The sequence below is a fragment of the Grampus griseus genome (assembly GCF_964374135.1).
Source record: "Grampus griseus genome assembly, chromosome: 3".
Lineage (NCBI taxonomy): Eukaryota > Metazoa > Chordata > Mammalia > Artiodactyla > Delphinidae > Grampus > Grampus griseus.
Genome location: NC_139019.1, coordinates 172,589,328 through 172,612,083, shown reverse-complemented (window position 1 = coordinate 172,612,083; position 22,756 = coordinate 172,589,328). Strand labels below are relative to the sequence as shown.

The following is a 22,756-nucleotide window of genomic DNA, read 5'->3' as shown; positions in this document are numbered from 1 at the left end:
TCTCACCACATGTGCAGAAGGGAACACGTGCTCCTCCCCCCGTCCCCCGGGGTGCTGGAGGGAAACATGCTCCTTCATCCCTCCCCCAGGGTGATCTGGAGACCCAGAGCCAGGAGGGACAACGTTTGGACTGGGAGGGGCACCCCAGGATCCCCACAGACTGGCCGGGTCCATCCTCGCCCAGCAGGCAGCCCAGGAGAGGTGAAGGGGCAGAGCTGGCCTTGCCTGGCCCCTGCTTCAAACTGTATCGTTTCTGTTTCGGTGAGCAGGAAACCTCCACAGAAATCATTCAAGGACCCACAAACTGACACAATTAAACCCATGCAGCTGTTTTAGCAGCACGAAAAGCCACAACCAGGGTCTCCCCAGCCTCCCCTTTGTCCCACCCACCCTAACCAAAACCTATGTACACGAGTGGAGTAAACGTCAAGGCCATCAGTCACTGGGCATCACTTCCTGGGTAATGCACCGGAGGGGGCAGGGGCCAGGGAGGAACGGGGCCCCCGGGCTGGCGCTGCTCTCTGGGCACGTTCTGAGCAACCCCTCCAGGGGAGGGAAGTTCCCAACGTCCAGCAGGGCCACAGGGTCCCGAGTAGAGAAGGCGATGGAGGAAAACAGCTGACACGAGGGCTGTCTCGCTCGAGGGGCTGGAGGAGAGCAATTGCCCCCGTTTTCATCTGCTGGGGCTTCCTCCACGGCTGCCTGTCTTTGCCAGGCAGTGGCTCTCAGACGTGGCTCTTGCCTCCAGAGCCTGGGAGGACCGAGGACTGCCCAGAGCCAGCCCACCCCAGGAGGGGATTCTCCCACAGCCCCGAGGGGCACCGTGGGCAGAACTTGGGCCTGGCCCTGATCTCTGGGGGGGCGGGGGGCAGGGTCTGGCGGGCCGGTGGCAGGAGGACACTCATGCAGCAGAGGAGAAGATATGACTGGGCCTCAGGACCGGCGGCCTCTGGGTCTGTGATCGGCCTTAGCTGCCTCCTGGCCCAGGTTCCAGAACTCAGGAAGGGGCGAGGCAGGGGCATGGAACTTGGGGCACAGGGGGACCCTCAGCCCTGCAAGCTGACCCCTTCTTTTCCCCGGCAGCCCCCTCCCTTCTCCTCTGGAAAACAGCATGACCCAGGACACCCCCAACATGGGCTGCAGCATCAGGGCCGGGCAGCCTGAGTGGAAACCACCTCCCCTGCCGGATCCGGGTGGGGGCGGGGTCTCCTCTGCCGGCGGGAGGGGGCGTGGGGGCCTTTACAAGAAGGGAAGCAGAGAGGTCAGGGGCAGCTCCTTCTCCCCGAGCAGGGTGTCCCGCTTGAGGCTGCTGCCCTTGTTCACCACCTTGATCCTGAGCGCCAGCTTCCGCACGCTGGCCGGCCCCAGGCCGTCGAAGAAGAAGTCCTCGTTGAAGACGGGGTGGCGGCTGTTCTTGACGATGGTGCTGCGCTGCTTCTGCAGCTTGCCGGGCACCAAGCACAGGCCCACACAGCAGTTGATGCTGCGGGCGTCGCAGAGCCGGTCGTAGAGGCCCTCGGCCGCCAGCAGGCGCACGCGCAGGCGGGCCTGGGCCGCCTCATACTCCGCCAGCAGCCGCACGCTGCCCCGCGGGCCTATGCGCACAGCGTGCTCCGCGCGGGGCGCCGCGCTGGGCTCGGGGCCGGGCTCCGGGGTGGCCCTGCGGGCCAGGCGGCGCCGGGCCCCAGGGCTGGTGTCCGGCGTGCTGTCGTCGGCCGACGGGGAGCCGTGGCGGCCCACCGAGTGCTTCAGCTGGCTCACCTTGGCCTGGCTGTCCTGGGCGAACCCTTTGAGCAGCGACACGGAGCGCGAGAGCAGGGGGGACCCGAACGGCGAGGACTCGGCCGAGGACCCCGTGTCGCTCTCCCCGCCACTGACGCAGCGGCTGGGGCTCATGAGGGCACCGCCGGCCTCCCTGGGCGCCCCATCGCCCCCGTTGGCCTTGACGCCCCCCCGACGGCGCCGGGTGCCCGGGGAGCCCACCTGGGCCAGAGCCCCGTGCTCGCTATGGAACAGAGACTCCTTGCGCCGTGTGTGGGGGCTCTCGGCCAGCGTGGCGAAGCCATAGGACGTCTGGGCCTTGGGCACCGAGGGCAGCGACATGGCCCCCTGGGCCTGGGGGTCGGCGTTGGTGGCAGCCTCCTCGGCGGTCCAGTCCTCTGCGCTCTCGATCTGGATCACATGCCTGGTGGCCGCCTTCAGCAGGCTCTTGCTCTCGGCGGCCAGCTTGGCAGGCAGCCGGGGGCTCCGGGGGCCGCGGCGGGGCGCGGCAGAGGCCAGGTTCTGCTCCGAGGTCGAGGGCCCCAGCTCAGCCTGAGCCTCCGGCTCCGTGGGGCCGGCGGGCAGCTTCGGGGGGATGAAGAAGTCCGGGATCTTGTCGGGCGTGAGCACGTTGCTGTACAGGGGCCCCTTGGCGGCCCTGTCCCCACCCTCGCCCCCCGTAGCTCCATTCTCCCCTGACCCACGAAGCCGCTCCAAGAACCACATGTTGGTTTTCTTCATCGGGGCGGAGGCAGGAGCCTGGAGGGATCTGCGGAGCCTGGGAAGAGAAGCGGGGGTCGGGAGCTGCAAGCCCCCCTGCACGCGGGGGCTGGAAGAGGGGCTCCCGGCACCCGTTGGGGGGAGCCCTGCAGGGGGCCAGCGGGGTCAGAAGGCGCTGAGGCCCAGGACAGCGGCGGGGTGGGCTCGCCCCTCCCCTCCCCTCCCCAGAGGAATCGCGCTTAACTTCCAAGTGCCGAAGCCCGGCCCGGGAGGTGGGGGCGGCGCTGACTCTCGGGAAGCTCCCAGGGGACTGCGGCTCCACTCTCGCCCCCACCCCCGTTCTGAGGATCTCAAAGCGCTTTCTAAAGGGGTCCGCGCTCAGTCCAGGGGGAAGACACCCCGGGGCGTACGGTGGACCCTGGGGTGTCCCAGCTCCGCCCCCCCCCCAAGCTCCCACCCACCTGTGGCTTCTCCCGGGCCGAGGGTCCAGGCATCCGGGGTGAGGGAAGGGAGAGGAGGTGAGTCTGCGGGCTGGCGGCGCGGCGAACCGACCCCTCCCCTCCTCTCCCCCACCCCGCCCCGCGGGACTCGGCTGGGGGTGGGGGTGGGGTCCTAGCAGCCCCCGCGGAGCGTGGCGGGGCCCCGAACTCACCTGCCCGGGGACGGTGGCCGAGGCTGGCTGGTCCGCGGACACGCCGGGGTCTCGGCGCAAAGGCTGGGGGCGCGGGGACGCGGGCGCAGCCTCGGTCGGGCGGCAGCGGCAGCGCAGTCGGACTCATTCACCAGCGGCGGCGGCGGCGGGAAACCGCCCAGCTGGCCGCCGCGCCGCCGTATTCCTCCTAGTACGGCCGCCCTCCTCCCCCGCCTCGCTTGCCCCGGGGACTGGGCGGGCGGTCTGCGCAGCCCCCAGCGGGCAGAACCGAGGAGCCTCGCGGGGACTCGGGGACTGAAGGGGTGGGGGGAAGGAGGCAGGTGGTGGCGGTTTGCTGACGCCCCTCGAAACCCCGGGCCCCTGCCTCAGTTCCTCTGAGGGCCACTTCCCGACTTATGCTGACGAGTAAAAGAACAGCAATAATAATAACGGCAGCTGAATTTATTACTGAGCGCTTTCTCAGTTCCAGACTCTCAGCGCCCTCCCCCCAACTCATTCCACAAAAACCGGCGGGTACGTCCTATGGCTGTCTCCAGTTTGCACATGAGGAAGGTGAAGGTTTCTTTCCAGAAACAAGGAGCTAGCCGCTGAGACGCGGCTCAGTGCAGACACCCGAGAAGCCGGCCAGGGCGCTGCTCCTTCATGGGAGAGATGTTTATCGAGCACCTACTGGACGCTGGGAACATGGCTGTGGCTGGCATGCAGCTGCCGGCTTTGCGATGTGTCCTGGTCGGAAGGACGCCAATACAGAAATACACAGGTAAATACTAACCGTGGGTTTGGTGGCTCCCATGACAAATGTGATTCGGGGAGAAAGGAGAGAGTCTCCCCCTTCAGTTCACAGATGGCTAAACCAGCAAGGGTAAGACCAGGAGACTCAGGCCTGGCAGCTCTGAGACCACAGCGTGTCTTGGGATTCCACCCTCCACCCTTGTGATCTGCTGGCCTCAACCCCCCTCGTCCTCACTCCTTCCTCCCTCCCAGGCTCAGTTTCCTCTTCTGGAATCCAAGGCCGAGTGACCAGTCCCAAGTCCAGCAAGATAATGTATTGCCAGGACTGATGCAGAGCAGGGGAAGCCTAGACCTTATTTAATTATCATATTCCAGGAGCCTCCTCTCTTCCAGAAATGTCCCCGAGCATCGTCGTGGCTGGAGCTGGGATGGGGGCTGGTCTGGAGTGACGGTTGGTTCAACAGCAGAAGGGGAGACGGGGGGGGGGGGTGCAGACTGAGCTGGAGCTGGACAGAGGCCCCTCCAACACTTCCACTTGACCTTGGAGTGAGGTGGGGCTTAGCGTCCCATTGTCCAGATGGGGAAAGTGAGGCTCCCTCAAGAGGCCTGTCTCAACTTTGCTCACCCAGGAAACATTGAGCCCCCCTTTGTTCTGGGGGCAACACTGGCGTGGCCACACAGTCTGACAAAGGAGGCAGATACCAATGAATGCATCACTTCACTGCCACCTCCAGGAAGCCTGCCTTGCCTGCCCCGCATCACAGCCCAACAGAGCCCACGAAACCTTAACTTCAGCTCTCATGAAAAATACCCTCGAGCAATTACTCGGTTGATGTCAGTCACCCCTGCTGGGCCCGGAGTGCCACAGTAGGAAGGGTGACCCTAGAACAATGCTCTTCCCCTCAGGGGCCTCGAGCCACCGCCCAGGATGGCGAGGTGACCGGCTCAGGCGTCCTGATGACAGGCCGGCCTGCGTACTGCGGCTTCGCTCCCCACACACCCTCGCCTCGCTGGGAGCGGGGTCTTCCTCCCAGCTGGGTTGGGGGAGGAGGGCAGTGAGTTTATTCTGTGCCGGTCTCTGCGCTGAGTAGCTCAGGACGCTAGTCCGGAGCCTTGTATCTGGGTTCAAATCCTGGTGCCAACTATTCCTGCTGTGTGACTTCTGGCAAGTGTCCAAATCTCTCTGTGCCTCTGTGTTCTCAGCAGTCCATGGGCATAACACCTGCCCCTGAATTGCAGCGTCAGAGTGAAGATTCCACAGGGCGAGGTACTATTTGCAAAACGCTTAGTACGGGGACCGGAAACGTGTGAGTTAAGTGTGGGTTCCACGGATGCTGCTACCGGTGAAGAAGGGGACTCAGTGGGGGAGGAGCCCTAGGACCTGACCCCACCACGGTCCAGCTCAGCCGGAAGCCCCACTCCTATCCCCACCCCATCACATTTGGGGAAACTGAGGCACGGCAGGGGGGTGCGGGAACGCACCTGGGGAAGGTCCCGAAGGCCTGCCCTGTGGGGCCAGGGACCCCACCCTGGGAGGGGCCCTTCCAGCTGGTCAGCTCAGCTCCGAGCCCAGCTCCATGTCCCTTTCTGTAAACAGGAACCTCTCCGGGTCCACAGAGCCCTCGGCTGATGGGCATGGCAGCACCCCCAGGACTCCCTCCCTCAGCAGCAGCCTTCTTGGAATCAGAAATGGGGAGGCTGCAGGCTGCAGGCTCAAGCTGGAGAGAGGGCCCCCTCTACCTCATGCTGGGTGGAGGGACCCACTGAATGGGGAGGGGGAGGTGGCAGACCTAAGGGTGGCTGGGAGGAAGCACCAGGAGGTGGCTTGCAAGAGATCTGAGCTCCAGTCCAGAGGGGCCACCTGGTGCCCATTTGACTCCAAGCAGTGGCCTCCCCTCTGAGCTCCGCCTTCTTCCCTGGAAAAGGGGGCGCAGGCCTGTCTGCAAGCTCCCGGGAGGGTCCCGGGCCCAACAAGGCACAGGGTAGCCCGCGTCGGGGGAGGGCCATCATCCCCAGTTTACAGAGCAGGACGCTGAGGCGCAAGGGAGGCCCAAGCCACAGGGCACCCAGTTCAGAGAAGGGGAGCTACTGGCCAAGGCGGCATGGTGGAGTCTGAACCCCCGTCTCTACTGCCTCCCTCCCCAAGTTTCCCTGAGGGCAAAGCTGGGGCAAGCAGCGTTTGTTGACTGAATAACTGAAGGTAGAATGGGGCAGGAGCTAGCTGTGCGGGGCCCAGGCTCCCAGCCCCCGTCACCATGGGGCACCCCAGGCCTGGCTTTCCCGACTCAGGGAGCAGGATAGGGAGGTGATGGGGTTGGAATTCAGGCTCTGCCCCCTCCCAGTGGTGTGGCCTTGGCAGTGACCTCATTCCTCAGAGCCTCTATTTCCTCATCTGTAAAGTGGGGAGAAGTTCAGGATTCCAAGTCTGTGCAGTTCTTAGCACATGCCCGGGGTGGGGTGCTAGATAGAGTCTTTGAAGGGGAACCTGGGCCTCGGAGGACCCAGAGCTAGGAATGAATGGCCTACAAACCTCCAGAATCTGACAGTCCCCCCCATCCCCCCACCCGGTCCTTTCTGCCTGCCACCCCCCAGTCCCATCCTGTCCCCCACAGCTTAATTCCCACTTGGGAATCTTATCACCTCTGTGCTCAAAAGGCCCCAAGCGGCTCTCTCTGGCACCAAGCTTTGCCCAGCTGTGCCCCCCACTCCACCGCCCCTCTGATCTCCCTTCCAGCTGCTCTGGCCATCCTTCTGTCTCCTGAAGAAGTTGTGTTCCACACACCCAGGGCCTTTGCACACACCATCCCTTCCACCCAGATCTCTCTCCTCCTCTCTCGGGGCCTCCCTGCTCATCCTCCTGGATTTCCTGGGGCCCCTAAGCTCCAGGGCACTTCCCTTCCCACGGTTGTCATCAGACACTTAGCAGTGACCTGCTAATTAACGTCATTTGACAAACTCCACAAGAGCGGGTCTGTCTTGGTCACCCGTTGCATCCCCATTACCCACCAGGGGTCCTGGCAGGTGGACAAGAGGAGGTCATGAAGGCAGATTAAAGGATATTAGGATGGGGGTGTGGATGGATGGACAAATGAATGGTGAATGGGTAGTTAGATGGATGGATGTGTGATGGATAGGTGGGTAGACTGATGAACGATGGATGGACAGATGGATGGGTGGGTGAGTGGATGGATGGATGGGTAGATGGATGGGTGGGTGGGTAGGTGAGTGGATGGATGGATGGATGGATGGGTGGATGGATGGGTGGGTGGATGGGTGGGTGGATGGGTGGGTGGGTAGGTGAGTGGATGGATGGATGGATGGGTGGATGGATGGGTAGATGGATGGGTGGGTGGGTAGGTGAGTGGATGGATGGATGGATGGATGGGTGGATGGATGGGTGGGTGGATGGGTGGGTGGGTAGGTGAGTGGATGGATGGATGGATGGGTGAATGGATGGGTAGATGGATGGGTGGGTGGGTAGGTGAGTGGATGGATGGATGGATGGATGGATGGATGAATGGGTGGGTGGGTGGATGGATGGGTGGATGGATGGATGGGTGGGTGGGTGGGTGGATGGATGGGTGGAAGGATGGGTGGGTGGGTGGGTGGATGGATGGATGGGTGGGTGGGTGGGTGGGTGGATGGGTGGGTGGATGGGTGGATGGGTGGGTGGATGGGTGGATGGGTGGATGGATGGGTGGATGGGTGGAAGGATGGGTGGGTGGGTGGGTGGATGGATGGGTGGATGGGTGGGTGGATGAATGGGTGGGTGGGTGGATGGATGGATGGGTGGGTGGGTAGGTGAGTGGATACATGGATGGATGGGTGGATGGATGAATGGGTGGGTGGGTGGATGGATGGGTGGGTGGGTAGGTGAGTGGATACATGGATGGATGGGTGGATGGATGAATGGGTGGGTGGGTGGATGGATGGGTGGGTGGGTGGATGGATGGGTGGATGGATGGGTGGGTGGATGGATGGGTGGGTGGATGGATGGGTGGGTGGATGGGTGGATGGATGGATGGGTGGATTGGTGGCTCTGTCTCCAGATCTCTGAAGTAAGAGACATGGCATCAGAGTCCCCTTCTGGCTCTGCCTTTTGATGGCTTCCCCCCTAGTTACAGGCAGACCAGAGTGGCTTTCACTGCCCACACCCTTACCAGGTCCCCCCACAGCCTGGGACAGAGCCTGCTGACAGCAGAGAAAGCACAGCCCCTCCCCAGAGCCAGACCCTGGGTAGGGGTGTGGCCCAGCCTGGCAGGGTTGTGGTGAGGCTTGGGGTGCCTCCTTGGGAGGGATGCCTCCATGTTTGTGGGAGGAGTTGAAGGAGGGTCCTGGGGAGAGATGGGGGTCTCCCTGGGAAGTAGAAATCATGTGAGGGAAGGTCAGGAGAAGAGAGTCGGGTGCCAGAGCAGGGAGCTGGGCACGCGGGAGAAGTAGGGGCTTTGAGGTCGATAAAGGGGCCTGAGAGAGAACTGGGGCCTTCTTAGGAAAATGAGGACGAGAGACGTTGGGAGACCAAGAAGTCAGGCCATCTTTCAGGACAAGTTAGGAGCTATTTGGAGAAGAAAACAAAGAGCTTTTTGCCAGGTATCTGGGGGTATCTCGAAGGACAGAAGAAGTTTCTGGCATTTGGGAGATAGAGTGTTTCCAAAGAGAAGCTGGGGGTATGTTTGACAGAGGAGCTGGAGTGTGCTTTGTCTCAGGATAAGATTGAGGTTCTGGGAAATGTCAGGGGATTCGCCACCCCCCCCCAAACAGGGGCACAGCCAGGGCCTGGCTCCCTCTTCCTCCGGGCCAGGGGAGGCCAAATCCGGTGCTGCCTTGGCTTCTCCCCCCCAGGAGACTGAACCCAGACCCCCACCCCAAGAAGGCCTTGTAAGGCGCAGGACGGCTCACGCGCCCCGTGGTCATTCCCAGGTTTAATTACAAACAGAGTCCAAGTGTCCAGTGCAGGTTGACAGCTGGGAGGGCGGGGGCCTCACAACCAGCCCCACCCGGGTCAGTTGTCTTGGGGTTGCCTGGATACCCCCCATCATCCCAAGGCTGCCCCCCACTTCCACATCAGCATTTGCCCTGGCCTGAGGGCCCAAAGCACCTCGATTCTCCCCCCAAAAGACAACTGTGCACTAATTTTTCAGGTGGAAAATCTGAGCCCGGCCAGGACAGGAACCCGTCTCCATGCCAGGGAACTGGGGACCTGCTGGTTCCAGGGAGGTGAGCTGACGTCCAGCCGGGAAAGGAAACGGTGCCTCCTTGCCCCATCAGGAACCTGGGCCAGGGCTCCGAGATAGAGGGCTGCTTTCTGATATACTTTCTTTAAAGGCGAGAAAAGGCTCTGTCTTTGGTATGTGTGCCCTCACTCCAGGTGAAGGCTGGCGGCAGGCAGAGGGCTCGGTGGGAGAAAGGGGTCGTGGGCTCCGTCTCCAGGCGGGCTTGACCCAGCCCAGCCCAGGGCCAGCTGGAGAAGGAAGATTCCAGAGACCCACGCGGAGGAAGGAGAGACAGCGGCGATTCCGGCCCGACCAGGGTCCAGAGAAAGGCTGAGGGCCCCTAAGGCCACCACAGGGCCATCCGGGGGGAGCGGGGACAAGGAGCCACAGGCTGAGAGCCACAACCTGGGGGAGAAAGAAGGAGAGGTCAAGGCTCAGCAGAGACAGCAACCGGAGACCCGGCTTCAGGTGTCAGAGACCTCAGTTACAAGGCAGCAAAGTGAGCCAGCGTCAAGCCTCAGGCTGAGGGCCAGGGTTCGAGTCCCAGCTCCTCCGTGGTCTTGCTGTGTGACCTAGGGTAGTCCCTTAACCTCTCTGTGCTGCTGAGAACGCTATTAACAGTGCCTTTGTCAGCGGTGCCTGGGAGTCAGTGAAGATGTGGAGAAGGGATGAGCTCAGGGCCTGGACGCAACAGCTGCTGCGTTAGCACCTGTGATTACCGCCATCGGTGTTGCTTCTCGGGTCACAAACAACTCAGGGAGTAGAAGGGAAGCAGGTCAGACCCCGGCACGTGCACACACACAGCCCCACGGTGCCGCAGATCGTTTCAGGTGTTCCACAGGCCACCCCCATCCCTGGAGCCCTGCCCCAGATTGGGAATCCTGTCTCTGCCTGCGGTGGTGGCCGAGGCCTGGCTGGGGGCAGGGAGCAGGCCAGTGCTGAGTGGGGAAGGAGGCAGAAAGAGACTGTTGTCATGGGGACCGGAGAGCAGCCCAACCTGGCCCACAAGCGCCTCTCAGCCTTTGGGGAAATTCCACCAACCCCTTCCCTCTGCGAGCTGAGCCCCCGGCTCCCAGCTTCCCTGCATCCCCGGGTCCTGCCTCTGTCTGCTCCCCAAAGACTGTGGCTGCCACCCAGACCCCTCTGCGCCCCAGCTCGGCCGCATCCTCCCCTGCCTGGCCAGGCCCCCACCTCACATTAGCCCCCCCCCCCTCAACCAGAGAGGCCCTGGAATCACCAAGACCTGCCTGTCCCTCACCCACTCAAGACTTCCCGAGGTTCCAGAAGTGACAGGCGCAGGTGGACCTTCTCACCCACCCACCTCGCCTCACACTCCAGCCCCGCCAGACCCACCTCCTCTGGGGGCTTTTTACCCCCAGTTAAACACAGAGTTACCCTAAACAACTCCGAGCGTGACTGCTGATGGGGACAGGTTTCCTTTGGGGGTGATGGAATGTTCTGGAATTAGATGGGGGAAGGTGGCACAACTCAGAAAGCCACTGAGTTGTGGGTGAATTATGTGGCGTGTGCACCTTAGTGTTTAAGATGAGAAAAATCTGGCAATGGGGGCTGGGAGCCCACGGGGCCGGACGCACCTGGCTCAGGGTTCCCGCCTGACGACACCACGCAGGTGCAGCTCGCTCTCGGCGGCCACGATGGGCTGCCCGTTCTGCAGGTGGTAGTCGATCAGGTGGCTGATGCTCTCGAAGAGCACGTCCTTCGTCCGCACCTGTGGGGCCAGAGGCCTCAGCATCACCACCACCAGGAGCTTGTCGGAGAGGCAAACTCTCGGGCCAGCCCCAGACCTGCTGACGGGGAGCTGCGTCTTCACGAGCCCTCCGATAGCTCGCACTCAAGGCTGAGAACCGCTGGGTCAGAGACTTCAACCACAGAATCAGCCTCAGAATTCCAGAGCTACGTGTGGACACAGGCTCCAAAAGCACCGGCACTCCGGGGCCACGCTTCCTGTAGCGGGTTGAATGGTGCCCCCACCCCAAGTATATGTCTACATCTTAACCCCTGAAACCTGTGAATGGGCTGTTGTTTGGAACAGGCCTCTTTGCAGATGTGATTAACATGAGTTCACCTTGATGGATAAGGAAGATGTGGTCCACAGGTACAACGGAATGCTACTCGGCCATAAAATAGAATGAAATAACGCCATTTGCGGCAACGTGAACGGACCTAGAGATTATCACACTAAGTGGAGTAACTCAGAAAGAGAAAGTCAAATATCATATGATAGCACTTCTGTGTGGAATCTAAAATATGATGCAAATGAACTTATTTACAAAACAAAAACAGACTCATAGACATAGAGAACAGGTTTGTGGTTGCCAAGGGGGAGCGGGGTGGGGGAAGGATGGATTGGGAGTTTGGGATTAGCAGATGCAAGCTATTATACATAGAATGGATAACAAGATCCTACTGTATAGCACAGGGAACTATATTCAATATTCTGGGAAAACCATAATGGAAAAGAATATAGGAAAGAATGTATATACGTATGTATAACTGAGTCACTTGGCTGTATAGCAGAAATTAATACAGCATTGTAAATCAACTATACCTCAATTAAAAAATTAATTTTAAAAAAGAGTAAAAAAGGATGAGTTCATCTTGGATTACTCAGGTGGCCACAAATCCAGTGACCGGCGTCCTTATAAGAAGAGAAAAAGCTTGGACACAGAGACACAGGGAGGGGCCACGAGAAGACAGAGGCGGTGACTGGGGTGATGTGTCCACAAACCAGAGAACAAGAATTTCCGGCAACCATGAGATGCTGAGGGGGAGGCCTGAACCCAATCCTCCCTCAGAGCCTCAGAAGGAACCAGCCCGGCCAACGCCTTGGTGTCAGACGTCTGGCCTCCAGAGCTGGGAGAGAATACATCTCTGTGGTTTCAAGCTGCCCGGTTGGTGATCATTTGGGAGGGCAGTACTAGGAAATGAATACCCGCCAGGAATCTTGTAGACATGGATCTGAAAATCAGAACCACCAAATCTAAAAGCCACCTGCATCTTAGAATGAGAAAATCTTAGCATCCTACGTATAGACCTGGACGCAACACACACCCGCTGGCCGCCAGCTGCCAGACATTCATGGGCGATGCCAGACTCGCTGGGCACAAATCACCAGGGGAGCGGGCTGGCAATGCACATGCCTGGGCCCACGGCAAACCACCTATTTCCCAGGCACTGGGGACAGGACCTGGGAACCTGCATGTTAACCAAGTACGTAAGGAGGTTCTGAAGCTTTTATAGCGTCTCTCATCCTGGAGATCTGTTTACCCGAGAGGGAATTAGGCCTGGGGGAGGGCTGACGGCACGCCAGGCTGAGGTCACAGCTGTGAACGCTGTGATCAGACACGAGTGAGGAGGTGGCTCGGGGAACTGACAGAACAGGGGCCTGGAGCCGTGGCCCCACCTGGGCCAGGCCACACAGTCGCCACCCCCGTGTGCCCCGTATAGGGCACGGAGCGCACGCGGCCCCCCGGGGCGGCGCCGAGGATTCAGCTGAAGGTGGTAAAAGCACTTGCTAAACTCCGAGAAGGCCCTTAACACCCCACGCTCCTCACCAGGGAAACAGCACAAAGCCCAAGGCCCTCGGACAACGGAAAACCCTTCAAAACCCTAGCACGCCTTGTAGATCGGAAAATGCCTTGTAAACCCGAAGATGCTTTAGGAGCTATAGAATATGCCAGACCTCACTGACTCAAGGCAGCTGCAAGATGCCTCACAATTTATGTGCCACAAGGAGAGGAGAAAACCTCCAAGTTCAGGCATGATAAAAGTGATGCAGTTGGGCTTCCCTGGTGGCGCAGCGGTTGAGAGTCCGCCTGCCGATGCAGGGGACGCGGGTTCGTGCCCCGGTCCGGGAAGATCCCACATGCCGCGGAGCGGCTGGGCCCGTGAGCCATGGCCGCTGAGCCTGCGCGTCCGGAGCCTGTGCTCCGCAACGGGAGAGGCCGCAACAGTGAGAGGCCCGCATACCGCAAAAAAAAAACAGTGATGCAGTTGATGGTTTAAAAAAAAATCAAGACTTCAGAGATGTCAAAATGAGAGGAAAGTGTGTACCAGAGGGTTGAAGCAATTCCGTAACTTGCAGGCCCTGAAACTCCTTGTAAATGGAGACGTGCTTTGTGAACCCTCAGATACGTTAGAAATTGAAACGACCAAATTTATCGCTCAAAGACATCACTGTTTGCAAGATGCGTTAGCAATGATAGAATGTGGGGGGAAAAAGTGCACCTCGCAAATGATGGAATATGGTACTTCGTAAGTCCTAAAAGGCCTTGAGATTGGAAAAGGTTTTGTAACCCCTCTAAATGCTTTATAGACTGGGAAGTCCTTCCTAAAACCTAAAAGTCTTCTAAAACTGCAAAATACTTTGTAATTCTAAAATACCTGGTAAAGGGAAACAGAGTAAAGGGCTCTGTAATCTGAAACGTACTTCATTACACCTAAAGGGCGCTTAAAAGGCGGGCGCCCTGGGCCTTGGGCTGAGGGGAGAGGCCAGGTCCCTTCCCTGCCCAGCCCGGCTCCACACCTGCCCCAGGCCCCCCACCCCAACCCCACCCCACGCAGCCTCCGGCCCCCTCCCCACCCCTGCCCCGCCCCCACGCCCACCTTACCACGCCTTCGGGGTCCACGAGCAGCAGGTGCTTGGGCTGCCCTGCGTGCATGCCGGTGAGGACATACTGCCCCGGGTTGGTGACGCTGTCCCGCACAAGGAAGTCCCCGTCCACTCGAAGCAGTTTCTCCGCCGCCCGACGGCTCATCTGGCCGTGGTACCAGGGCTCCTGCCGCAGCTGCTCTTCCGTGGGGGCGATGGGGGCCCGGCGGGTCGGCGGGCTGGGCCACTGGTCCTCCACGGGAAGGGGGGCTGCCGCCGGACCCGCGGCCACGGAGCACTCGTGCAGCCTCAGGGCATCCTCGAAGGGTCCTGTGGGCGAAGACCGTGCGGGAGGCGGAGGGGGGGGGAGGGAGGGGCCTGGGCTGAGGGGACCTGCTCCTTCACCTTTTATTGGTTCTATTAGTAACGCAATATATTCTCTTGGATTTTCTAAGCATGTGCAAAGAACGAGCATGTCTTTCTTTCCAAGGTGCACACCTACTTCTTTTTCTTGTCCTGTTACACTGGCTTCCTTCCCAGTGTTTATGCCTCTTGTTTCAGCAGCTCGTCTGACCGCACTGGCCAGGGCCTCCACTACATGCTCCACCTCGGTGGTAGGCAGCGGGCATCCCTTTCTTTTCCAAACTCTTAATGGAAAAGCTCCGGATGGTCTTCCTAAGTTTCCTAAGGCTCCCAGCAGGCACCATTGTGACACTGTGCAAGCCCGTCACCCTCTCTGAGATGTGGCCGCATAGCTCAAACACCCTGGAGTGCAGTCGCAGCCCTGACCCCTGCCCTGGCGTGTCTGTGCTCTGCCTCCACCCTCCTTCCACTTCTGGTCCCTCCGGATCACTCCTCCCTGACTCCTCCAGTGACCTAGGGGAAGCTGACCCAGCCTCCCGCTCCCAGGACATGTGACCAGTCCTGGCCAATCAGCATATTCATCTCGCACCCCTGGCCTAGTGATTGGCTGGGGGATGAGCACATGACCCAAGGAGGGCAAATCAGAGGCAACCCCAGGATTTCTAATGGGTGCCTGGCAACAAGCATCACTTTCTCCACTGGGGTTGCTGGACCATCTGGCTGGTCACCCGAGGGGACAGCCTGCCTCAGAAGGAGTTCACACCCGGAGCACCTCCTCTCCCATCTGAAATTGCTGTGGGGGCCAGCAGGGCCACAGCAGGTGCAGGTGTCATGTCACTACTGTAATGACAAGAAATCGAGTTGTCGGTGGAGGGAAGGAGGCTTTGCAAACTGTGAAGGAAGACATTTCCAGGGCCTCTCTGGTGGCGCAGTGGTTAAGAATCCGCCTGCCAAGGCAGGGAACACGGGTTTGAGCCCTGGTCCGGGAAGATCCCACATGCCACGGAGCAACTAAGCCCGTGCGCCACAACTACTGAGCCTGCGCTCTAGAGCCCGCAAGCCACAACTACTGAAGCCCACGCGCCTAGAGCCCATGCTGCGCAACAAGAGAAGCCACCGCAATGAAAAGCCTGCGCACCCAACGAAGAGTAGCCCCCGCTCACCGCAACTAGAGAAAGCCCGCGTGCAGCAACTCAGAAAAAAATAAATAAACAAACAAATAAATAAATAATATTGATGTTGTGGGAAAGGAGTGGATTTTGGACCCAAACCTCCTCCATCAGGCTGAGCCCTCCCTCAGGCTGGGGCATCCCAGAGGGAAGAAGGACTGGCCTCCACCATCAGCTAGTCACTTTATCAAGGTGTGGATTAGGCCTACCTCCTCAGACTGGGGGCTCCCCATTAGGCTGGGATTTCCATTTTAAGGGGCTTGGGCCTCCTCCCTCAGACCATGGAGTCACATGAAGAGGGAGCTTAAACTCCCTCATCAGACTGGGAAGACCCAGAGATGGGGAGCTAGGCCTCCTGCAGACTGAGGCGTCCCACAGAGAAGAGACGCCTGAACGCCCCCCATCACACTCTTCCCCCATAGAGAGGGAGCTGGGTTACCCTCAAGAGACTGGAGGGTCCCACCGAGGAGGAAGTACCATAGGATGCACACTTCCCCACCCCAACCCTATAACCTGGGGAGAAGTCCCAAGGGGAGGACGCAGGGCATCTCCCATCAGGCCACGGGCTGCTCGGGCCCGGCCTCCTCCAGCAGGCTGGCTCGCCCCCACTTACTCATGTCGAACAGGTCCTTCTTGGGGCTGTCCTCAGGCTGCAGGGTCTCCGGGCCGTCCAGACCTTGCGTGTTGACGTACAAGTGGTCCTCGTAGTCTCGCGGGCCCCGCGGGTCTGCCTGCACGTAGCCATCCCCGGGCGGGGCTGGGGTTGGGGAGCCGGAGTGGGGTGGGGTCAGCCGGGGGACCCCAAGGACAAGGGCCCTGGAGGGCAGCCCCGCCCACACCTGTCTCCCTCCAGGAGGGAAGCCCCGCCCTTTTGCACAGCAGGGTTAGGAGTGAAAAACCGCATAAAAGCCCAGCCCGGCGCGGGGGCTGTGCAGACGCGGAGGTCACGGGGAGCCGCGCCCCCAGCCCCCCCCACACACCTACGCCTGTCTGCCAGGCAGGAAAGCGGCCAGGGGACCAGAGCTTCCCAGTTTCAAGGGAAGGCAGGAACCCCAATGTTTATGTTAAATCTCCACGTTTAAAACATAATAACAGGGCTTCCCTGGTGGCGCAGTGGTTGAGAGTCCGCCTGCCGATGCAGGGGACACGGGTTCGTGCCCCGGTCCGGGAAGATCCCACGTGCCGCGGAGCGGCTGGGCCCGTGAGCCATGGCCGCTGAGCCTACGCGTCCGGAGCCTGTGCTCCGCAACGGGAGAGGCCGCAACAGTGAGAGGCCCGCATACCGCAAAAAATAATAACAATAAAATTCTCTTCTCCCTGTAATTATGTTATCAACATGATACATGGTCAGGTCATTTGTTTGCTTCCGTTCTATTTTAGGCTTTCCTTTCTTTTGTTTCCTCAGTTTTGTTTTTGAATGTATAAAGCATTCACATGGTTCAAAAGCCACACCACCATGAAAAGGTATCCTCGGTGGAGTTTCTCCCCGGGTCCCTCAGCACCTCGGTCCAGATCTGCTGGATCCTCACCAGTTTGCCTCTGCCCTGTTCCCAAGGCCTCACCACCGTGTATTATCAGACTGTTGGATTTTCGCTGACGCGGTAGGTGAGAATGGCATCCTGGGGGAACTTAATTTCCATTTCTCTTATTCTGAGCAAGGTTCAGCATCTTTTCCTACGTTCAAAGGACACGTGTGTATTTTTTTTTCCCCAGAAGTGTCAATCCATTTCTAAACGTCTCCATTTTTAATCATTGGCAGGGAAATAATGGCCTTTGAATAATACACTGTGGCCAAATGCAGCCCAAGGGCCCGCAGCCACGATCTCTGCTTTATGCCAATTATATCCTTAACCCTCGCAGACACCTGGGCTCATACATCGGCTCCACCCTCTGTGGGCATGAGCAAGTAAGGTCACCTCTCAGTGCCTCAGTCTCCTCCTCTGCAAAATGGAGAGAATGGGAGTAGCTTCCTCACAAGTAGGGGTGAAGATGAAACCGCCCTGGGTGGTTGATGGGGGCCGAGGGGCCTCAGCCCAGGCTTCCCAGTCTTCACAGAGGAGGCACAGATTCTCCCGGCCTCTTATAATCAAGGTGAAGTAAGAAGGAAGAAACCTGGGTTGCAGGAGTCCAAAGAGAGAAAATTTCTGGGCATTGGAGCTGGGGCATTGACATATTGGTAGGAGTTCTTGGCCAGAGACTTGGGAAAGGCATGATAAGAAGTGATAACATCATGTGCAAAGGCTCAGGGGTAGGAAATGCTAGTGAGCCCTGGGAGTCAGCCCATGTCCCAGAGAAATAGCTGACCAGGGCCAGATGACGGCTGGGCACCTGCTGGGCACCCAATGCCACGCGTGTTCTTTAACCACAAGCTCCGGGAGCCAGTAGGGTTCTGATGCTCGGCAGTGAAATGCCCAGATTGTTTGGGAAGATCTAAAAAAAAAAGCCCAACACATGTCAGCACGGCTGTGAGGGAAGAGGCAGCCGCAGCAGGGCTGGTGGGAAAACACACTTCCCGGCCACATGGGGGAGCCACTCGGCAGCCTCCCTCCCGTGGCTGACGTGTGCACTCCATCCACAGCTCAGCATCCGTGGGAGGGACACACGGGGGGGCCCAAGGGGTCTGCCACCCATCAAGAGGGGGCCACGTCAATAAGCAACTCCAAGGACAGGGGACTAGCACACAGCCGTTCAGAAGAGCACACGGACACAGCCAGAGCCCCAGAGAGACCGAAGGTGTCCGCAGCCTGCCTCGGGGTCCTGACTTCTTTGGGGGCCTGTGGGTAATAAAGGCTGAAAGGAGACACAGAAGTGCCAGGGGGGTGAGGTCACGACCTCGGAGCTGGGGCAAAGGGGATTTTAGCCTTCTCTGTCACTGTAAATGTCGTATAACGTTAACATTTAAATGGCTGAAAACTCTACCATTGTGTTAAAAGCTCATGATACCTGGTGGGAATGTAAATCGAAAGGGCAGCTGTGTGACCTGTATCACATGGAACAGCGGCCACTGTCCCAGGTACGGATTCTACGGAGGCCCTTGAACAGAGCTGAGTGGTGGACGCTGTTGTGGCGAATACCTGCGAAAAGTGCCCAAATGTCTGAGCGAGGACGGCCCTTCACGTGGCAGGGAGTATGCCGTGGTGAAAAAGAAGGGGGGCGACTGCCGTGCCCCGACGTGGGGAGGATTCCAAGCTGGGTTGTTACGAGGGGAAAGCAAGGTGGAGGGGTAGATAGCACGCCACCGTCTAAAAACCGGGGAAAGCCATGTACGTCTGAGTTGGTTTGAATGTGCATGCAAAATTCTGGAAAAAACATGGAAACTACTAACAGCGGTTACCTGATTAGGGAGGTGGATAAAACAAATGGGGCAGGGAGACTGACTTTTCACCGGATGCCTTTTTATACTCTGGTGCTTTGAACCACAAGATGCAGTACCTATGCCCAAAATACAAGGAAACTGGTCTGCACAGAAAAAAAAAAAAAAGCAGACGCTGTCAAATCTCTAAGAGCGTGGGGAGGGAATACAATCTCGCCGGTGAAAGTGGAGTGACCCAAAGAGTGGAAGCAGTGTGAGGGGCGGCGGGGACCCAGGGGGAGGGCTGGGCCCCCCCCACAGCCCAGAGAGCAGCCGACCGTACCTGAGGGGCCCACGTCCCACTGCGGGCCTCGGGCGTCTCTTCGAGCAGGAGATGCTCCCTGAAAAAGAGAGCAAGGGGTCCTCCGGCAGTGTGCAAGCCCAGATCCCAATCTCCCACGGCAACCCTCCTGATTGGCCTGTAGCACCCCCTCTTCCCAGCACAGCACCCCGGTCTCCCACACCAACCCTCCTATAAGCCAGATTTGAAGCTCGGCTCTGAACCCATCCCCCGCTCCCTGGCCTCCGTCTGCCTGTGCGCCCACCACACACCTCTGCTGCAGCCTCATGGACCGTCCCCACTTGGAACGCCTGCCCCGGCACATGCTGTCTCTTGCACCTTGATGCCCTTCCCTGCACTGCTCTCCTGGGCGACGCCTATTGACCCGTCAGGGCCCAGCCCAAACCCTGCCCTCAGGGACATCCTCCTGACCAGGGCTGGTCAGTCTCCCTGGGGTACGTTCTCGTTATCCTCCTTGGAAGCCCTGATTCAATCACTGCTGTACCCATTTCCTCAATGTCTGCGATGGGAATCCCGTCTGAAGCGTCAAGAATAGGGCCGAGCAGATCTGGGCAGCTTGGGGAGGGAGGAAGGAGGTGGGGGCGGCACAAGAGACCCTCCTCTAGGATCCCGGAGGACAGGAGCAGAAGGAGGGGCTGGGGGTCAGGCCCCCCGGGACACCCTCCCCACGAGGTCCCAGAGGCTGACCTGGCCAAGGGCCCCGAGGGCGCAGGGCTGCTGCGCGGGGGTGAGCCTGGAGTCCACCAGCCCGCCCAGGGGCGGTTCCTTCCCGGGAGTGCGGTTGTAGTAGCTGTGTTCTGTCTCGTCCTCGTCCCCCCAGGCCGAATCCTCCGGCCCGGTCAGCCTGCGGACACAGAGCCAGTGGGAGCACAGGCCCCAGCACGGGACGGGGAAGGGGCTGGCTCCCAACAGGGTGCCGAGGACCCCAGGCCCAGGGACCCTGACCGCCCCCCATCAGCTGAGCGGTGGCACCAGGAACCGTTGCTGATGGAGGGTCTGGGTGCCCCTTTCTGTCCATCAAAGGGGACTCTGCACGAGCCTCAGCGCTTTGGCTGGGCCAAGCAGGGCCTCAGAAAAGCTGGTCTCCACCCCCTTTGCCCACGCCAGGCTTGCACCAGAGCCCGGAAGCCACGGCTTAGGGTGGTGACACCCCTCAGCATTGAAAATGCTCTCGCCCTCTGGCCCTGGATGGCGCCTTTGAAGTTTATGCTATGGAGACTCATCCAGGCAAGTGTGGTTCCTAAGAGCAAAAGACGGGAAGCCGCTGACTGCCGCTCAGTCAGGGAGGGACAGCAGGTCACAGTGGGGGCCCCAGAGGAGGGCCCTGCAGCCCGGGGAGGAGAGGGACTGGGGCCGCCCCAGCGTGCGTGTGCGAGGGGCGTGCAAGCTCGTGCGAGGGCCACAGGGGCGTGCCCAGCTGCGCACGCCAGCCCCTCATCGGTGCATATCGGACTTCTAACAAATTCATTTTTTCACCACTTATTCTAGCCAATTCCTGTCTGTCCAGATATTTAAATAGCCGACCGCAGGCCACTGCCTGTCTCTGCCGGCCCAGGAGCCGAGGACGGTTTCTACACTTTTACGCCGCAGAACTGTTAAATGGCTAAGAAAACATCCAAAGAACACCATCTGATGACATGTGAAAGTCAGACGGAATTCAGAGTTTGGGGTGTCCATAAATAAAGTTCTGCTGGCACACAGCCCACCGTCGACTGCTCACACATCCTCCTTGGCTGTCTTCCGCCACAATGGCTGAGACAGCAGGGCGTGCAGTCCGGCCCTTTGCAGAAGCGCCAGCCACCCCCGTGCGGACTAATGACGACAGTATGACGGCCACCTCCCGCCAACCAGTTCCCTGAGCCCTCACCTCAGCCGGGAGTGGGGATGTTGTTATCCCAGCTTTACAGATGCGGAAATGGGGTCCTGGTGGTCGAGCCGTGGGCCACGAGGGGCACAGAGCAGGGAGGGGACAAGGATCCACGCCCAGGGAGGAGGGGCAGGGCCGGCAGAGGTGCGGGGGGCGGGGCGGGCAGGCCGGTACCTTCCCGGGGGCACGACAACCCTGGGGGGGCTGTGCAGGTACTGTTTGAAGCGCAGCTCGAAGGCTTGGCCCACGGTGCTGATGACGCTCTGGGCGAGGCCCTCGCAGCACTCCAGGATGTGGCAGGCTGGGGGTCGTGGCGCAGCATCAGCGGGGCCTCGGCTGGCTGACGCGCTCCAGCCCAAGGGCCCCTCCCGCCCCCAGCGGGCCTCACCTCTCTGGTTGATGGGGTCCTTGGCCACGTAGGCCACATAATCCACCATGTCCTGGGGAGAGAGGGCAGCGGGCGGAGGAGTCCCAGCAACGCGGGGGGTGGGACCGATGGGCACAGGCAGGGGGTCTCGGGGCTGGGGGGACAGAGGGGCCGGGAGTCCACCCCCAGTCCCGGCCTTACCGTGTCACCCCCCGACGCAAAGGAGATGGACTGCATGTGGTGGCTGGCGATGATCTGGCCGAAGAGAGACCACCAGTCACGGGGCTGCCGCTTCAGGGTCAGGGGAGGAGACAGGGGCTCGGCCGGTCACTAGACCAAGGCCACAGGGGGGGGCCGGAAGGACAGGGGTGAGGGGATGAGCCATCCCCTCGACAGTACGCCAGGATGACCGAGAGCCCCACTGGACGGGCAGCCCCGCAGCCAGGGCAGGACGCTGAGACCCACGGCCACGCGGCCGCACGGGAGGACAAACCCGCCCCGCGCTGGTGGGCATTCACACACGTGTGCACGTGGGCGCCAGGCTCAGACACGTCACCACACCCCCGACACAGACACACAGACACACGTGCTAAAATCCACAAGCGTCCCGGTGCGCAGTTCACACCAACACCTGCACTTCACCCAGGCCCCCCCCCCACCCGCGCCCAGCATGCCTCCAGGCTTCACCTAGGTGAGTCCACAGACCCCGCCCTGGGCGGGGCTGGCGGAGGCTGGGGGGAGGGGCGGGCGGCGCTCACCTGGTGCGTGGCGGGAACGGAGAGGTTGAGGCCGTCGATGGAGATGCTGACGGCGATGCTCATGCCCGCGAAGCGCAGGTTGCTCTTGCCCAGGATGGAGGCCAGTGCCTTGTTGGGGGCCTGCGGGGGGCACAGGGCACCGGGAAGGTGGGCCCGCGGTGGGGCTCCAGCTGGGGCAGGCCCCGGGATGGCCATGACTCGCTCCCACCCGGAGGCCACGGGCCCCTCACCCACCTTCTTCTTCCAGGAGCCCCGGATGCCAGGCACGGCCTCATGGAGCCGGTTGATGGCTTCCCTGTGTGGGCGGAGGAGGGAGGGGGCTTAGAGAGCTTGGAGTGGAGGGAGCAGAGGCTCAGAGAAGGGGGGGGGGTCAGAGGGCGATGGGCTGAGGAAGGGGTGCAGTGGATCCTGAGTGGGGAGGGGCTCAGAGGAGGGAGGAACGCTGGGGTACCTGGAAGCCTGGACCAGGGGCTCCGGGCTCCCAGCCGCCCACCCCGTGCGCCCCGCAGGTGCCCCTGCCCTCGGCTCTCCCCCTCCAGCTCTTTCTTTCTCAGTGACCAGCGGACCTCTGAGCCACAGCCCACTTGACAGATTTGGGGGTCAGATTTGGGGGTGCTGACACAGCCCTTCAGCCTAAACCCCAAGTTCTGTGTGGCCACAGGCTGGCCAAGATTCCCATCTGTGGCATAAGAGGATGACCTCTGCTCTGGGCCCCCAGGCACAATGGCAGAACCAACCCTCCCCAACAGAATGGGAGAGACTCCACGAAACAGCTCATCCCTCCGGAGGGGCTGGAACTTTTACAAGGTCCTGAGGGTCAGATGGACACTCAGAAGGCTCTCAATAATGTCAGTGCCGTGCGGGGAACCAAGCCCTCGCCCCGCAGGTG

At 60.4% G+C, this 22,756-nt stretch overlaps 2 protein-coding genes across 2 annotated transcripts in view; both read right to left on the bottom strand.

The window, feature by feature from the left end:
• Positions 1-1,239: 1,239 nt before the first annotated feature.
• C2CD4C (C2 calcium dependent domain containing 4C) lies at positions 1,240-2,511 on the bottom strand (the record flags this gene model as incomplete). The annotated part of the gene is made up of 1 exon (XM_082652547.1): positions 1,240-2,511. Exon 1 carries the CDS (start codon positions 2,500-2,502, stop codon positions 1,240-1,242), a length of 1,263 nt encoding a protein of 420 aa, XP_082508673.1. The 5' UTR covers positions 2,503-2,511.
• A 6,837-nt stretch (positions 2,512-9,348) lies between these two features.
• SHC2 (SHC adaptor protein 2) overlaps positions 9,349-22,756 on the bottom strand; it is a gene marked incomplete at its 5' end in the record, with an annotated part of 29,155 nt that continues 15,747 nt past the window's right edge. The window contains 11 exons of the mRNA XM_082652188.1: positions 9,349-9,483; positions 10,674-10,807; positions 13,710-14,020; positions 15,836-15,979; positions 18,858-18,915; positions 19,563-19,719; positions 20,917-21,043; positions 21,131-21,182; positions 21,311-21,364; positions 21,868-21,987; positions 22,102-22,162. Coding sequence (XP_082508314.1) covers positions 10,679-10,807; positions 13,710-14,020; positions 15,836-15,979; positions 18,858-18,915; positions 19,563-19,719; positions 20,917-21,043; positions 21,131-21,182; positions 21,311-21,364; positions 21,868-21,987; positions 22,102-22,162 — 1,213 coding nt within the window. The 3' untranslated portion in view covers positions 9,349-9,483; positions 10,674-10,678. The remainder of the gene's footprint in view (positions 9,484-10,673; positions 10,808-13,709; positions 14,021-15,835; positions 15,980-18,857; positions 18,916-19,562; positions 19,720-20,916; positions 21,044-21,130; positions 21,183-21,310; positions 21,365-21,867; positions 21,988-22,101; positions 22,163-22,756) is intronic.